General features: G+C 45.7%; 1 protein-coding gene across 1 annotated transcript in view; it reads right to left on the bottom strand.

Moving 5' to 3' along the window:
* Window positions 1–17,841, bottom strand: part of Pax8 (paired box 8) — a 58,706-nt gene that overhangs the window by 25,678 nt on the left and 15,187 nt on the right. Inside the window, exon 3 of the mRNA XM_036185387.1 lies at window positions 604–769. Within this exon, the coding sequence (XP_036041280.1) occupies window positions 604–769 (166 nt within the window). The remainder of the gene's footprint in view (window positions 1–603; window positions 770–17,841) is intronic.

Below are 17,841 nucleotides of genomic sequence, written 5' to 3'. Positions count from 1 at the left end.
CAGAGAGCCAGGGCTCTCTGTGGCCCATTACCTCAGCCCCTTTACTTCCATGAAGCAGAGTTTCCCTTCAACCTACATAGGGTCTGTATGTGGCTGGTTGGCGAGTAAGGTGGACAGGGCATGGAACTTTGGAATTCTCAAATTCTCTACTTAAAGGATATTTCCAGTGGGAGTGTTCTTTGTCCTCCTGAACCTGTGCCCTCTGGTTCTAGCCCTGACCGAAAGAATTAGAATTACTTAGGTGAGCAGAGGCTACTGGTATACATAAATTTGAGTCATTCCCTCCTGTTATCTGTGCTGGAGCCTAGACCCTGACCTTCTTATTTATTGTGAGAGTTTAGAGTTTCCTGGCACAGCCAGGGCTGTGAACCACCACACTGAGCCTTACAGATCAATGCTTCTCAGTCTTCTGTATTTCTGAGTTTTGTGCTTCCTGGATATCTTACAAAAGCCACGAGCCTAGCAGAGAGGCTGATTCAGTAGTGCTGGGTTGTGAATTTCATCAAACATTGCCCATTGCTTCCCTAACAGATACTCTGAAAGTTGTGGCTTGAAAAACACAACATCCTGAGATACGTGGCATATGGTGAATTTCGTGCTTACCTGCCAAGGATCTTGCTGACACAGCCATGGCTGACACGGAGCTGGCGAGAGATGTCACAGGGCCTTACACCCTGGTGGGCCAGGTCTACAATGCGTTGACGGACAACTTCCGGCAGAGGCCTGCCATTCACAAAGGCCCCACCTAGCTGATTCAGCCCTCCATGGCCTAAAAAGACAGCATTGTCAGGGACAATTGTCAGAACCAGGTGGTAAATGTTGGGTGAGAATCAGTATGAGTAGTGTGTGTGGCCATGTCTGGGAACTCCATGGACAGACAGTTCCTTCAGCTCTCACTGTGTGAACTCCATCTTGCTCAGAAATACACCTCCGGGAAAGGCTGGCACATGTGGTATCAATGGCTTACCCCATCTGTCATGTGAGGTTTCAAAAGGAGCACATCACTATCAGTCGACCTTTTGGACCCGCTCCATCTCTTTCAGGAACTCACCTCTTGCCAAGCATCGTCAATGTCCTTTCCCCCCACTTTCCTCCATTTGCAGACTTGAAAGGAGTGGAGGATTCAGGCTTTTCTTAAGCTGATACACTCAGTTCACTGAATGACACTGGGGAAAATATCGTCCTTCCCCCTAAATTTCCTTTTCTTTCTCTTTGTCTTGCTCCTCTTATACTACAGAACTTCTTTTTTTTTTTTTTCTTGGTTTTTCAAGACAGAGTTTCTCTGTGTAACAGCTCTAGCTGTCCTGGAACTCACTCTGTACACCAACCCGGTTGGCCTCGAACTGACAGAGATCCGCCGCCTGCCTCTGCCTCCTGCGTGCTGGGATTAAAGGCGTGCATCACCACGCCCAGCTACAGAATCATATTGTAGAACACAAACACAAAAGAAGTGAAGGAGAGGGTCTCTGGTTGAGGTAGGTTGGAATGGACTAGGCCCCGTCTGTGGTCTGTCTCCACCTAAGGAACCCCAAGTTTTCCTCTCTTTGACAGTTCAGAGAACTAAACACAGCAAGCTGAGAACTCACTAGAATATATCCCATGAGTCTAGTACCACTGTGTAGGCTGGGGTAGGGGAGGGATAGTACATGGCCAGCCAAGCCTTAGCTGCTTCTCTGACTTGATCTCTACCCTCTGGGCTGATTCTATGCTTCATTCTGACCACACATGTCTAGTCAGACCCACATATCTACTGAGTGCCTAGTACGTGACAGGTGCTTTAGCAGGTTCTGAAGCCCCAAGGTGAATAAAACCATCTGCATACTTGCACCCACCTCACAGGGCTTATTATAGCAGGAGCCTAGACCGGCTAATTAACATCCCTCATGATCTTCTCTGGAATCTCGTGCTTAGAGAGGTAATTATTGAATCAGTAGACCTGGCCCTGGCCAAAGAAGCACAGGAGGATTCTTAGAAAAATTCAAGCTGAGACTCAGGGCAAAGAGGTGCTAGTTGAAAGAAAGGAGCTCCTGTTTGAGCCATGGGAATAGTGTGTGCAAACGTTTGGGGGTGAAAAGGGTAGGGTGACTGTTAGATTTGCAATACTTTCAACTCTCTGATCCATGTTGGATTAATTTCAGAATGGAGATGTCCCATTTCCCAAAAGGTGATCATAAAGAACATTTCATTGACTTAATGAGAATGACTCAGCTTATGTGAAGAGCAGCCAGGATCCAGAGAAAGCTCAGGGCTCCCATCATTGCTGCTTCTGTGTGGGCCCTTGATTGATGGCTGGAGCTGACCCTGTCTCTGCAGCCTTATGATGACAGTGTCATTGCCTAGGCATGACTAGCATCTGTTCACACCAAGGACTGGATCTGGCAATCTAGCTTAGGGTGGAAAGGCATAAGAACTCAAGAGGTTGATGTGGAGCAGAAAGGATTGAGCCCAAATGCTCAGGACCCCAGGAAGCTTACGGCATAGCAGTCAGTATTGTACAGGGAGTAGTGGAGAGTCAGGCAGTAAGAAGGGAAAGTTAATACCAGGTCAGTGTGACCAGTTAACAATATGTATGGGCAAGGGTGGGAAGTGCCTTCGCTGGGCACACTGTGCCCATTATCACCCACTGACTTAGCACATTCGGAACCACCTCCCAATTTCTTCCCAGGGGCCCAAGCTGTCTTCAGCAGAACAGATAATTTCCCTTACAACAAACAAACAAACAAGGTCAAAAAGCCTCTGTCCTGGGTATTAAGTCAGAAGGAAAATACACTGGCTTTGCACCAAGCATGAGGGACATGGTGGTCCATCTTCCAGGCACAGCTTCTGCCTGCCCTGTTCTAGGCCCCCTGTCCTAATGAATACTTTTCCATGAGTTGGATGATGTCTCAGGAACTTTCAGTCCAGCTCAGGTGATGGGCAATGTGGCTCTTACCTGCTCTTGAACTTATTCCTCTGACCCCTCACTGGTCATGATGCCCCTTGTGGAAAGATTGCCCCTCACTCCCTCCCTGGTGCCTTTTGACTCTTTGTGATATAGACACTAACCACATGGGCACATCAGACAGCTAACCAAATTTGTCCCAATTTTCCAGAATTTTTACAGCATGAGGCATAGATCTTTATGCTAGAATCTCTTTATCTACAAGTCAGATTTCATATATATAATGGGGTGTCATATAGGGGTGTCACAAATCGAGCATTTTACTTGAAAACAAAACAAAAATACAATCTACTCATGTGATTCTCCAATAGTCATAGTACAAATTATGGTCCTAAATTATCCAAAGGGCTGACACAGAATCCTTAGAAACCCAGATCCCTGGGACTTTACTGCTGCTTACTGAACAGCAGCCAGCCACATCTCTGGCTCTGAATTGACTTCCCTATTTTACTGTGGAAGAGCTTGGGTCAGATTTCTGCCTTGACTCTAAGTGTTTTAGTTATATCATTTGAGTAGATTCGGTTGTTTGGAACCGTAGGCGTGACATGGAGCTTGGCAGCATTTCTCATTGTATCTGCTAGTGATAATAAGAAGTGCAATGGGGCCAGGCAGTGGTGGCACATGTCTTTAATCCCAGCACTCAGGAGGCAGAGGCAGGCAGATCTCTGTGAGTTCGAGGCCAGCCTGGTCTCCAAAGCAAGTTTCAGGAAAGGTACAAAGCTACACAGAGAAACCCTGTCTCAAAAAGAAGGAAGGAAGGAAGGAAGGAAGGAGGAGGAGGAGGAGGAGGAGGAGGAGGAGGAGGAGGAGAAGAAGAAGAAGAAGAAGAAGAAGAAGAAAAAGAAGAAGAAGAAGAAGAAGGTGCAATTCGAAGATGAGATGATGGTGGAGAAGCGCTTCTTTGGCTCCAAGTCTTGATATAAATATAAAGGTTTTCATTATAACATTACCATGGTTGAATGGTACCACCCTGACTGGGCCCGAACCCTTGGGTAGTAGTTCTCAAACTGAAACACACACTAGAGTCACTTGCAGGGTTTGTTGAATAAAAACCTATTGAGTGTAACACCTCAAGTTTTTAAATCAGTTGATCTAGGGTAGAACCAAGAGTTTGTGTTTGTTAGAGACCCACAACTCTTCATTGTGAAGAGAATATGCTACTTTGGAGTGCTCAGCCCTAAATGGGTCATATATATCACATCTTCCCCTCAGGGCTCAAAGATCTATGCAGAACAGGGGGTGGAAAGATTGTAAGAGCCAGAGGTGGTGCATGACTTCAAGTAAACAGTATTTTCTGGACACAACAGAGCAGGTACACTTATGAACTCACAGGAGTTCTGACAGCATGCACCAGACCTGCACACACTCAAGCCAGACGAAATCTCAGCATGGAAGAGGGAAGGGACAGGAAGGCCCAACCCTGGCTCAGGATCTATTGGGATTCAATTGCTGATAGGAAAGGGAAGGCCAGTTCTTTAATGGTGTGACATCTGGTTCTACTCCCAGGATTAGTCAGCCTACAGAAACTGGACTCAATGGATTGGTGCACACACACACACACACACACACACACACACACACACACACACAAGATGGGCATTGGGTAGATAGGGAGGTGAGGGGCGATCTAGGAAGAATTAGGGGAATCAGATGAATATGATCAAGATACATTGTCAGACGTTCTCTGAGAATTAATAAACGCGATTTAAAAAGTATGTTCTGGCGCTGGAGAGATGGCTCAGTGGTTAAGAGCATCAGACTGCTCTTCTGGAGGAGCTGGGTTCAATTCCCAGCACCCGCATGGCAGCTAACAACTGTCTGTAACTCCAAGATCTGATACCCTCACATAGACATGCATGCAGGCAAAATAAATAAAAATAATTAAGAGTGCTTAAAAAAAAAAAAAAGTATGTTCCTAAGAAGCTTCCAGACTGTGTGAAGGCTGATACTGTGGGACCACTCACTGGTTTCCGCTACGCATTCTGCACAGGCTGACAAAACCAACAAACAAGGTCGTATTCTGTCTTCCTTCCATCTTTTGTATTCTGTCTTCCTTCCAACTTTTGCCTAGAATTGTAATCATTATGTGTATTTAATGACTTTCATTTGGATTCAACACATATTAACAAAACGCTAATGGTGACTCAAGTACAGAGCCCTGTGTGTGTAACCTTTAATGAGACATGAATGCTTAACTCTTTTCAGGGGACACAACTAGATTAACTGGGAATCCCTGGGTTAAGGTAGAATTTCCTTGGAGGAGCACACAGGCAGTCAGAGAGGTGTCAACAGAATAACTAGGGAAAAAAAATGTAGGAAGAAAAGGCCCTTCCATAAAGTCCTGGTGCTTTGATCAAGTTGAATGCCATTTACCATCTCTATAGATAATGTATGAAAGAAAGATTGGAAAGGGCCAACTGGGTGCCTATGAAGGTAGCTTCTATGGGCTGAGGTTTTGAACTGAGTTCTGTAGTGGAAGGGCCTTTGTATTTTTCTGTGTCCGGTGTGGGGGAGTGGACCTCTCTAGGTGATTCACCACCAAATGCCCAGAGGTGGGTGCAGGCTTCCTTCCTGCCCTCAGTGAGGGGCTGATGCCCACTGTACTAACCTCCTTCCCATGCTGCTTTGTACTTTATGGGCAGGTGGGCCTTAAGGCCGGAAGCCAGTGGTTAAGTAGGAGCTCCCTGGTTGGTCCAGAGGTAGGAAAGTGTAAAGCAGGAGGAGGTTTGAAGCTTCATAAGCAAAGGCCTTTTGTATGTCTTGAGGACTGTGGGTAGGACAGGTGGGTGTGTAGGAGGAAGCCTGGCTGGATGGAAGAAAGCTCTTGAGTATGGAGGTCTTCAGATAGGGAATGCAAGCTTCCAAAATCAGAGAGGAGTTAGCTTGACTTAAAGGGATTGGCGGGGCTGTAAAGCTTTAGACAAAGGGGAAAAACGACCATTTCAGGAGGTCCAAAGACACTGTTTGGCAATTTCTTCTCTACTTAGAAGGCTCTAGGAAGTAGGGATGGAAGGGTGAACCAGAGACATCACTTAAAACTCACGTTGCATGAACTGATGTCAAACACTGAAGAGGAAGCACACTTTGCCTGCCCCTCCACAGCCTTTTCCACCATTACCCACCATATCACTGACTTCTGGCCAACAACTTTTTCTATTGGAGTTCTTTACGAATTCCTCAAGGGTGGAATCCAAGTCTTTGTTTACAAAGCACCTGACTCAAGAGTCCCTATAGTGGGACCCTCAAATCACGTTCCACAGTACTTTTTTCTTTTTCTTTTTCCAACTTGATTCCTTAAAGCTCAGCCCCCAAATAACAATAGCTCAATGTGCTGCACTGTAAAAACTGATTTTACTATCTGGGATTTTTTTTTTTTTTTTTACCTTAGCTCCAAAGAGAGCCAAGGCGGGCAGATGTTTGACCCTTGGCAAGGCTATCGTAAGAGATGCAGTGGCTGCTTTGGGGTACCCTTTAAACCATGCTACTTCCCTCCCATGAAGAATAAGCCTTGCTGGTGCTAATGAGTCTCTGATGGTCTCAGTCTGGTGTTGCCCTTCCCTAGGACACTGGCTTGCAGGTCTGCAATGCCCACAACCTCCCAGCTTCTTCTCCCTCTTGGCTTTACACCTTTATGGAATAAAAATCCAATGACTTTGTCTCAAACTGTGCCTAAAGAAAGTGTTCTAAAACCATGAGATCCCACTGTCCCAAGTGATCCACCAGATCACTTCAACCCGTGAGATCCTTGGGTTTAGGGAAGATGAGCTGTCCTGCTGGAAAGCAGCATCGTGCATCCACTCTGCCCCCATCTCTCTGCCTGACCCTTGGCGTCCCTGTGCCTGGTACTTGTCCTTCTATGGGAAGCTAGAGAGGAGAGAGAGTGGCTAAGTAAGGCTACTGTTTACCTTCCTCACTCACTTCCCATAGACCTCTCATGTTCCAAACGCTCTTCAGACTGGCTCTCTAATTTATTGTCCTACTTAAATAAATTTTTTTTACCACTCATTATTTACTAGGTTCACACTCTGAATCTACAAATAAAATGAAATCAATCTATGTGCTCTCTCTAGCCCCTACCTGAGAATTCTTTCCTTGGCTGTGAAACTCTTTCTTCCAATTCTTTTCAACCCAAACGCCTTAAAAAGTAATCCCACTTGCCTTTCCTGTTCCTCCCATTTCCTCCCTTCCCTTTCAGGGGTCAGCTCTCTCTTAAACCTCATGCTTGGCATGCACTCAAACACTTAGAGATGTGTGGGTAGAGGGTGCCAGACTCTCCCTCTTCACGAGGCTTCCATGACTATCTCCTGGTTCCTTACATGACCAACCTAGGCTTTTCAATTCTCTCTAATGGGGTATATCCCCGTTTTCTGTTTCCACATGTCTCTCAAATCCCAGCATTGGGCTCACTCTGCACACCTTCATTGGGCACCCCATTCTCAAGGTTTTACATACTGCCTATCTTTTCATAGCATTGTAAGTACAAAGGAGTGCCCCCCCCCCTTACATTCAACTTCCTATAAGAAATCTCTTAAGTAATAAATAATCACCATGCCCCCCCAGGCCATCTTGGCTGATGATAACAGCCCTGTGAATACAGAGATGCTGCCCCTTCAACTACATCACGTGTTGTTTGTTACCATATTCTCCATCACTGGTCCTCTGCTGATGTCAACGCACATGATGCCTTTAGGCCTTTGCACATGCTGTTTCCTCCACAAAGAACTTCTGTCTTCCCCTTTGATCTAATTGACTCCTGTTTACCCTGTAGTTGAGCATGGACTCACTGGCCTTTAGGAGCTTCGCTTTTGTTTACAGACTAGGTTGAGCCTCTGTGTAGATGTTTTCCCAGCATTCTTTACATTTATTACACAGTGTTCATCAAAGTATGTTTTTTTTTTTTTTTTTTGAGAAACTCACTTGAAAATGATGAGGGGAATTTTCACAGTCAGGAGAAAATTTGAATGAGGAGAAGGGTGTGTGGGATGATCCAAATATCTTTGCATAATTATATAAATGAAAAAATGTCCATCTGTTACCAGTCTAAAAGCCACATGAGGTCAAAAGTCCTTCTGTTTTGTTTATTGTTTAAGTTATGTAACATATTAAATAAATGTATCCCATATGAATTAGCCAGCTGTTTCTGGCGTCTTCCATTCTCTCATATGGAATGCTCACCGGCCATCTTATTCCTATCTCTAAATATTTACACCATTATCTTCTAGGTGTCTTCAGCATTCAAAGTCCCACATACTCAACATTGTCTTCTGCTGCAGGGTCTGAAGGAGCTGGAGGAGAAATAAGTGCTATTGTTACAACTTTGCAGCAATGAGGAAGCTGTCCCCAGTGTGGGTCTTAAAATTCCTCCTTAAGAAGCCTTTTATTTTTAACTCTGGTTGCAAAGGTTCCGTGGAGAATGATGGGGTGACTACACAGCTCTGGCCTGGTGAGGCTTATGGTTCTGTTGGGGAGAAGATCCAAGCATTACAGCTCAAGCCAAGGAGACTGTAGATTAGTAGCAGAAGTTACCTTTCCTGTGAACTTGGATACCTGCTATGGAGAAAGTTTTGACTCTTGTGTGGGAAGTGTTACTTTGTGTCTGTCTTTGTCCTTTGGTCAGTAAAAAAGAAAAGGAACATTCCTGCTTCACATTGCCTAGAAGTTCAATACTACCTTCAAGGACAATGACAAGGACAATCCAATCCCAGAACCTGGTTTCCTCCGATTTCTTCTGGTAGCATCATTCAGAGTGTGTTCAGAAGACAGAAACCTGTTCCTAGGAATTTAAGTAGAAGGGTTTTAACAAAATTCCCTGGGTGTCAAGGGATATAAAAGCACAAAGGAAGACATGAAGTCTCTCTGAGACCCAGGTTGATCATCCCTAATCCAAATTCCCTAACTACAAAATTTTTTCAAAAATCATAAACTTCTTTAGTATCAACAAGCTAAATGTTCCTGACCTGACTTCTATGAATTGTGTGAGTGAAAACATAGGTACATGGAAATCTCACACAAAATGGCCTTCGGGTTATAGGCCTAAGGAATACATGAATGAATGCCATGATGACTTAATGAGACTTGGGTTTCATCCTCAAGACTGTGTGTGTGTGTGTGTGTGTGTGTGTGTGTGTGTGTGTGTGTGAAATATTCCCAAATCTAGTAGAAAGATCTGAAATTTGAAACACTCTGGTCCAAATATCTTGAGTAACAGATGCACAGTCATAGGAAGCAGCCACTGTCCCTGGGCTGGAGGAGGCAAAGGAAAAGGCTGATCTAGATGCTTGAAGGATGTTCCACGAGAACTGGGGTTTGGAGCAGCAATGTGATTGACGGTTTTGCCCAGATGTTGCTGGAGATCTGTGAGCCTGGCTCTAGGAAAACTGGAATCTAGATCTGCTGCTGCTTCAGAGGTGATGCTGCCTACGACCGCTTGGAACAAGAAGGAAGTCCTCCAGTCCTCTGCTGCCTACCAGTCGGCCCATTTAGCCTTCCAGCATAGACACGCCAACTGAGGAGCAGCTTCCCAGCATGTGCTGTGGCAATGATTCCTGGATGGGGTTCATGTATCATTGATTTTCACTCTCTGAAGCTGTATGAGACAGAGACCAGAAAACCTGTACTTCACCTCTAAGTTATGACCTTGGCGTGAACTTCATTTCCTTCTGCTTAGGTGTGTTGTTTGGACCTGGACTCAGTAAACCATCCATAAAGGTTTGCCATTCCTGTGTCCATTTTGCTATCCATGTTTTTGGTGGTATGGTTTCATGGATGGTTCTTTCTCTAATGGTTTCAATTTACTTTTTCACATCTCAGCAAGTCGCAAATTCCCCGGCCGCAGTTGCCCCTCTGGCCTGGGTTGTTTCTGGTCTCAGTACTTCAGAATCCTTTGTGGTGAGACAAGCTTGATGCCTCCGGGGTCAAGAATGATGCCACTGCTCCTTTTCCTCTCCAAGTACATGACTAGGTGGTTACTCATTGACTCCTGGGCATTCTTGTGGATGCCTTCCTCTGATCTGCCCCGCTCTGCTCCCCCACAAGCTTTAAGACAGTTGGGAGAAGCAACTGTGACCCTGGGTCTCTTACCATCTAAAACTCAGCCAAATCAAAGAGTATCTCCCAGCAGGATTAGAAGGCTTCCCCTAGAAGATGGGGAAGATGCCCTTGCTTGGACCAGCCCAAAGGGTGGGGTTGCTGAGAAGGCTTAGTGCTATTATTTTATCTCCAGTACTCGGGTACAGAGAGGGGGTTGTGTGGGAGCAGAAGGAGGGACACAAAGGGCAGGTGAAGAGCTTTCCTTTGGAGTAGGCTGTCATTGAAAAAGAACCAAACTTGACTTGTACTTTACCAATACCTCCCTAAAAAAGGGAGAAAACAGAAGGGAGAAGGGGGGCGGGTTGTATTCAACCCCTCTCCTGGGTTAGTTAATGCTTAGGAGTAACAGCTGGAGGCAGGATTGAGAAACACTCCTTCCTGAGCCAAGCAGAGCAGTGTGAGCGCATCTTTCCATTGAGTTCACACAATAGCCCTTGAGGTAGAAAGCAGTTGCCTCCACTTTACCTAAGACAGCGCAAGCAGCAGAGATGGTACACAGTTTGCCCAAGGCTGCACATTACTTTTTCTTTTCTTTTTCTTTTTTTTTTTTAAGCTGAGGATCGAACCCAGGACCTTGCGCTTGCTAAGCAAGTGCTCTACCACTGAGCTACATCCCCAACCCCAGGCTGCACATTACTATAGGTCCAGCGCTGACCCTCGAGCTGGAGGCTTCCCATGCGATGCCTAAGCAAATACTCTGCACTCCATGGCTCCAGCTACCCTTGGCAGCAAGGGGGTCGTTCCGAGTACAGTCAGATCCTCCCTAAGAGTGAACAGGCCTTCAACACCACCTACCAAGTGTGTGTGCTTTCCAAACCCACTTTACAATTCTTTCCAGGTTTTCATATGCCAGAGATTTGGTGTTTACGTCGTCACTATTTGATTTTGTCCAGTGAGAGAGAAAAAAAAAGTCCAGCTCTTTGCCGTTCCCTACTCTTCCACATTGGAGTATTTCCCTCTGCTCTGCTCGAGTCTGTTTCTACCTCTTCTCTTCTGCCTTCCCAGCCTCCCCCTGTCCTCAGTCTCTTCACTTCATTTGTGCCCAGTGTTAACGGTCCATCTACTGTCACCTTCCTGTCAGAGACAGCAGGCCCCTCCTCCGCCGCCACTGCCTTCACTTCTGTCTCCCCTCTCCCCCTCCCCTGACTCCTTCGGCCACCCCCTTTCCCTGCATAATCTCCACTGCCTGCTTGGCTGCCCAGGTTCCTTATCCCATCTTCCCCTCAAAGGCATTCACAGTCTGCTGTTATTCTTGTATTAGCATTGAACCCATTAAAGCTAATTTGTTTGCCCTAATCTCCATTTATTTTTCCCTGGTTGATATTAGATTTCCCTTTCTATTGCTCCAGCATGATTTTCTCTTTGTCTTCCTAATGGTCTACCACCCCCCTCTTCCTCCATTAATCTGGTTGGCTTCACTGTGGTTTCAAGGCCTTTTTCTCTCTGCCTCCCCCAGCCCTTAGATTACCCCTGTCACCTCCCTCCCCCAAAGGGCCCCCAGTGTTTGTATTTTCAAGGATGAAGCTGCTGTAAATGCCAATAAGCCCCTAAGCTTCCTGGGGAAAGAACTGCTGATATTGAGACCGGGTCCTTTTCCTAAGGACAATATGTGGTTTCCAGAGGACAGGGGCCAGTGCTGGGTCATGAGCATGTTGAGCCTGAAAGTTGCCATGCTCTAGCTTTTCCTAAGTAGGATGAACTTTGGGGCTCTCCCGAAGATTTCTGAAGGATGCTTCCAGCTTGCTCATGTCCTATATATTTTATTAGTAGACTAAGCTATAGATGGGCATCTTTGTCCCTGTGGCTGGGATTTGGCAGTTTCTTGAACAATAGGCACAGTACTTCACCTTCCTAAAAACATGAAGGCCCTTGACTGTGACTCTGGGTGTGGCTGATCTATACTCTTGCCCTCTGGCTACCATATACCCAAGGAGAGAGGCCTATCAGGAACATCGGTGACTAACGCTCCCTCCTTGTTGGCCTTGCCTGGGAATCTCACTCTTCAGGCTTTCTCTCTGGATCCTGAGAGCCTCATAAGTAGCTGCAGCACCTCCTCTGATTGTATAGGCTCCTTTCTGGGGAGCAGAGTCCTCTTTCCCCTATGTACTACTCACTAGCCTCCCCTGGAAATCCAGGTACTTTCCACCTTGTACAATTCAAAGAGGAGAATTTGGCATTCTGTCCCTGATCCTGGATCTTTCAAAAGATCTTCTGGTGATTGCTCAGAGTTCATATCCACTCTTTAGAATATAAATAACTATGAACCAAAATGATTAATTAGTTGATTAAACATGAACTTGCAACCAGGAGCCTCCCAGAGTCCTGGAAGGTGTGCTAGAAGTCTTTCTTCTGGCTCCTCCCGCCTGAGCTTCCTGAGGCCTGTGGATTCCTGGTACCAAAGGCCTGGGCAGTGGTAGACATCTCTGAGCTACACAGCCGGAGCCAGAGCTCTGCAATTCAGAGCTGAGTATACACTTTGAGTTCCAGCTTCCTCCCAGGTCACCCCAAACTCCCCCTGGGTTCAGAGTCTATTATGTCGTTGTTGTTGCTGTTTTAAGAAAGTGGGTGATATCAAAACATGTTTCAAATAGATTTTAATTCAATGAGTGTTCACTCTCTGACAGTATTCTGGGAGACCTGTAACATATGTTGAGATGGCTTCTGAATAGATGGCGGGCTTGCCCTTGGGAAACACACACATTAATAACCTTTACCATGTTACCAAAGCTTGAGGCTTTTTGATCTATTAACTCTGCATTCCACCAAGCAGTCCTGCAGAATAGCCACAGGTGATGTGTGTACACTAGAGAGGAGGTCAGTGTGTGCAATCAGCGTGTGTGTCTATGTCTGGGGCTAGTGGGTGGTAAACAATCCAAGTTATGTTATGATGTACTGCTAGGACACGAGGTTCTGTAGTTCTGATACAAGGTTATATACTTGAGTTTAATGAATATTTAAAAATCACTTTGAGATGGGTAAGGAGGAAAATAGAGAGGTGGCTGAAAGAACCTCTAGTGGGGACAGGAGAAAATACACGAGAGTGGAGAGAAAAAGGAAACAGGATGGGAGAGCAGGTAGAGAAGGAGAGGGGACAAGAAAGAAACACAGCTGTAGTTAGGGCAACTATAGTGACTAAGAGGCCAGATAAATGAGGAGTCTTAAAGACAGCACCGTCAACAAGGAGAAAAAGATATACTGTCCCCTTGTAAACTAAACCTTCTCTCAATTTCCCTCCAGCTCTGGGTTTCTTTGCCTTTGAGATCTTAACTAAGATGTGATTGACAAGCTTAGAGAGGAGGAAAGCGTAGGCTTTGGCTAGAATTAGAATCAGACACAATTAGAAAGACTGTATGTATATGTGGGGAGGGGTGGCGTGGAGAGGGGCGAGAGAGGAAGAAAGGCTGGAGTTGGATCCCTCAAGGCAGGACAGTAGGAGGTCTGGCCACCCTGAGTTACACAGGTAGGAACATATGAAGATCTGTCTTTCTGACTACAACACACCAAGCAAAGTCTTCAACAAAATCCCCCATCTGTGGTTTCCATAACCATCTTAGTTAGGATTTTCTATAGTTGTGAAGAGGCAGCAACTCTTACAAATGAAAACATTGAACTGAGGTGGCAGCTTACAGTTCTGTAGGTTCAGTCCATTCTCATCATGGAGGGAGCATGGTGGCGTGCAGGCAGATGTGCTGCTGGAGCTGAGAGTGCTACATCTTGACTCAGACAACCAGAAGTTGACTGACTTGTCACACTGAGGGAAGCTTGAGCAAAAGAGACCTCAAAGCCCACCCCCACAGAGATAAGGCCACGCCTCCTAGTAGTGTCACTCCCTTTGGGGGCCATTTTTCTTTCAAACCACCACATTAACTATGACAGCCACTAACCCAGAACCTGCACTATAGCAAAGGAATTGTTTGCTCTAAGGCTACACACAGAGTGTCGAGAATAAACAAAGCGTGGAGTTGCCTGCAGAACTTGTGGCCACATGAATCTGATTTCTGCAGAGCATATGGTCCCAGAAGCCTAATACTCCAGGGCTGTCCTTGGGTTCAGGGGCTAAGGCCGGAAGTCTCCCAAGAGGAAGAAAGTGATAAGGTTGAGGCCCCTACATAGCACACCATCAGGGTGGCCCTGAGGCTGATGTAATAAGATGAAAACAGTTCACAGAGGATCACAAGGGCTCCTATGAACCTCTGTGATGATGGAGCAGGCTGCTGTGACCAACAAGTCTGAGAAAAGCGTCATGTACCCATGCATATGCAGGCTACTCTGAAAATGTGTCTGACAGACAGCAAAGAAGAGATGACCTGATGTCCAGACTTACTTCCTTGCAGAGCCAGGACAGAATCTGCTTTCTGACTTGTTCATTTTCTGTCCATAGAGACCCACAGAAGAGACGGCATAGATTGGGTTGAGTGTATTCTGAACCAAGGAGTACCCGAAAAGATTGTGTGTTCTCTTATAAGCTTGTGTGCTTGTCATTTTATCTTTTTAAGTTTAAATCCATTCTTCAGGCTCTCATATGGGGTTCTGTGCTGGGCTAAAGAGGTAAAGTCCCCTCCACTATAGAGCAACAGAAAATATTTCGAACGACAAGTGTTGACATCCCCTTCTCCATCAGTCTCAAACCAGGATTTCTGCACTTGGTGTCACGAGGACTCAAATTAGCTGCAGGTAAAGTCAAGGTTAGGGAAAGGGTACCGAGCAAGACCCTGACACATAGTACTTAGATCAGTATGAGCTGAACTGTGTCCTGCTCATTAAATTCATATATTGAGGTCCTAACCCTCAATGTTTCAGAATAATAAATTTATTTGGAAACAAAATCTTTGCAGATAATGAGGTTAAAATGAGGCCATTAGGACAGGCACTAATCTGTTATGATCATGCCGTAGACAATAGTATAAATTAGGACACAGGAATAGGCAGATGGGGAGGGCCATGTGAAAGCTGAAGTTATCCTGCCATGAGCCAAGGGACACCAGAGACCGTAAGCACACCGACAGCTAGACAGTAAGAAGGAAGTAATTTTGGTGACTTCTGGAAGCTTCTGGCCTCCAGAATTGTGCAATGAGAAATTTATGATGTTTATGTCACCTTGCTTGTGTATTTTGTCACCACAGCCCTAGCAAACCAATACATAAACTAGTAGGCTTTTGCTTGGTTTGTTTTATTTTCATTTTTGTTTTGTCTGTGTATGTGTAGATGTATGTGCATCTTGCTATATGACCCAGACTGGCCTTGAACTCTCAATCCTCTTAACTCAGCATCCTGAGTACTGGGATTATAGATGTGTTTTGCCTAAATGTATGTCTGTGCATCTTGTGGTGTGCCTGGTGATTGTAGAGGCCAGAAGAGGGTGTCATATCCCTTGGAACTGGAGTTACAGAAGGTTGTGAGCCACCATGCAGGTGCTGGGAATTGAACCTATGTCCTCTGGGAGCTAGTTCTCTTCACTGCTGAGTCATCTGTCCAGCCTCCTCAGTGGGGTTTTAACTCTGAAATGAACACAGCAGATGGGAAGGCCCCTGTGAGATACTTGTCTGAGGCACTCGGCTCTCATCTATCATCCCTCTAAACGGTCTTCTAGTACAAGTTCAAGCAAGACTCTGGGGAAAACCCCTTTAAACACCACACCCACCTCTCCTGGCATCACTGTCTCCCTCCCAAGCCACCACTCTTTTTTATTCTTGATCCTTCCAGCTTGTGGTGGGATTTTTTTCCTCCATCTGTGAATTGGCACAGCCAAGTCCCAACATACATCTCTTCCCTTGCTCTGTGTTAGACAAGGTCTGCTAGGGTACATTAGAAGATGCCAAACTCACAGAGTAGCCTCACGTTGTACCATCTATCATATAACCAACCCTCCCTGAAACACTAACCCACTGAGACAAGCATGGAAGTGCGCCTATGAGCTAAACACTGTTCTTAGGCACCATCCCCAAGGGTCCCATCAAAGCTCAATACCATCACACTCGGAAAGCTATTAGTTATTTTTTCATTTCTGTGGGAAAAAAAAAAACAAGAAGGGTTTATTTTTGGCTCACAGTTAGAAGATACAGTCCATCATGGTGGAGATGTCAGGAATACGAGGTGCCTGGTCATACTGAGTCCACAGTCAGAAACCAGGTGAGAACTTGTGCTCAACTTGCTCTCTTCTTTTTGTTTGGTCCTGACCCCCAGCCTAGGGGATGGTGCCACCCACAGCTAAGGTGGCTCTGCCTTCTTCGGTTAAATCTTTCTGGAAATACCCACATAGTCTCAGAGGCATAGTTTTCATGGTGATTCTAAAGTCAGTTGAGTTAACAATGAAAAACGAACCATTACAGAGCCTAAGTCTCTAATACACCAGTCTTTGTGGTCAAATCAACATGCACACTGTAGCAGTGATCTATTGAAATAATCCCTGTTAGTGTGAAGAATATAGCTGGGTGTGGGGGGGGGGGGGGGGGGGGGGGGGTGGAAGAAAAGAAGTTGAGAAAAGGGAAGAAGGAAAAAAGAGGGAAGGAATGGGAGAAGAGAAAAAAGGAAAATGAGGAGGAGGGGTGAGAGGTGGGAAGGGGGAGGAGGAAGAGGAGGCAGCTTCTTTGAACTGGCAAATTCTTGCTAAGCATTTGACTACACATCTACATGCCAGGTATGGACTGTAGTTTGAGTCTTAGCCTACAAGAATCTAGAAATCCTCTGTCCTCACAGGAGTGCTTGACTTTAATCTAACCAGCCACCTACCAAGCAGCCTATGTCCAGCAGGCAGGCCCTTGGGTGAGAACTGTCAGTGTCTGCCCATGTTTGCAACTTCTAGTGGTCTGTGTAGTCCAACCTGGCTACCTTGCATTTGACCTCGCTGGCTCCACCCTTGGTAGCTGTAGCAGGTTCTCCAGGGGCTGTATTTCTTGTTTCCTCAGTCTCCTGGTTGCCACTTATTATAAAGAAATTGAAAAGTAATCACACTATATCACATGGAAAGAATCAGGTGTGCTTCGAGTTGGAAAACCGTCAGTCAGTGAGTAAAACAAGACAGGTTATTGAAGAATGAAGTGGAAGTTACCCACACAGACACTCATGGGGTCCTCACTCCACAGAGAATTCTGTACAACATACTGGGCAAAACTGAAAGGTTTAAAGGGTTTTTGCTTTCATCTAGTTCGGAGACAGGACACCACAATCAAAAGCATGTTTGCTGGTACCAGGAGCTGAGGACTGGAGAGAGAACAAGGCTGATGGTGTGGGAAGTCAGGCAGGAGAGTCACTGAAGTTTGAGGACATCTGAGAGTTTCATTGAGGGAGGGACTTGACCAAAGTTTTGTCAAAGTTGTGGGAAGAGGGAGGGTGACCAGGGGCTGGCACTGAAGGGGCAAAAGTCCAGATGTGGGGGAGAGAGAGAGAGAGAGAGAGAGAGAGAGAGAGAGAGAGAGAGTGTGTGTGTGTGTGTGTGTGTGGTGGAAACAATGACAAGTTTGCTGAGATGTGGGTTTGCATAGAGAAATACTGGGAAATAAGGTGGGCAAGGAGGCAGGGAATCATCTCAGATCCTATACTAGCAGCTGACCCAAAGAAACCTGTTAATAATTGGATTAAAAGGAAGTACAAGCAAGGATCCAAGATAATTTTGGAAAATCACCAGGCTAAGGTTTTCTGGAATGGCGCCAGGAGAGGAGAGAAATCAAAACATTTTGATAATGTGAGTAATCTAGCTATCAAAATGTACTGCCACAGCTGTTCCCTTAATAAAAACATCACAAAGTCTAACAGACTCTGGCAAGAGAGAGAAAAAAAGTCCACAAGAAGTGCCAAACACAGAAATGTGAAGT

This window comes from Onychomys torridus, chromosome 4 (genome assembly GCF_903995425.1).
Source record: "Onychomys torridus chromosome 4, mOncTor1.1, whole genome shotgun sequence".
Classification (NCBI taxonomy): domain Eukaryota; kingdom Metazoa; phylum Chordata; class Mammalia; order Rodentia; family Cricetidae; genus Onychomys; species Onychomys torridus.
This window is presented reverse-complemented; position numbering and strand designations above follow the sequence as displayed.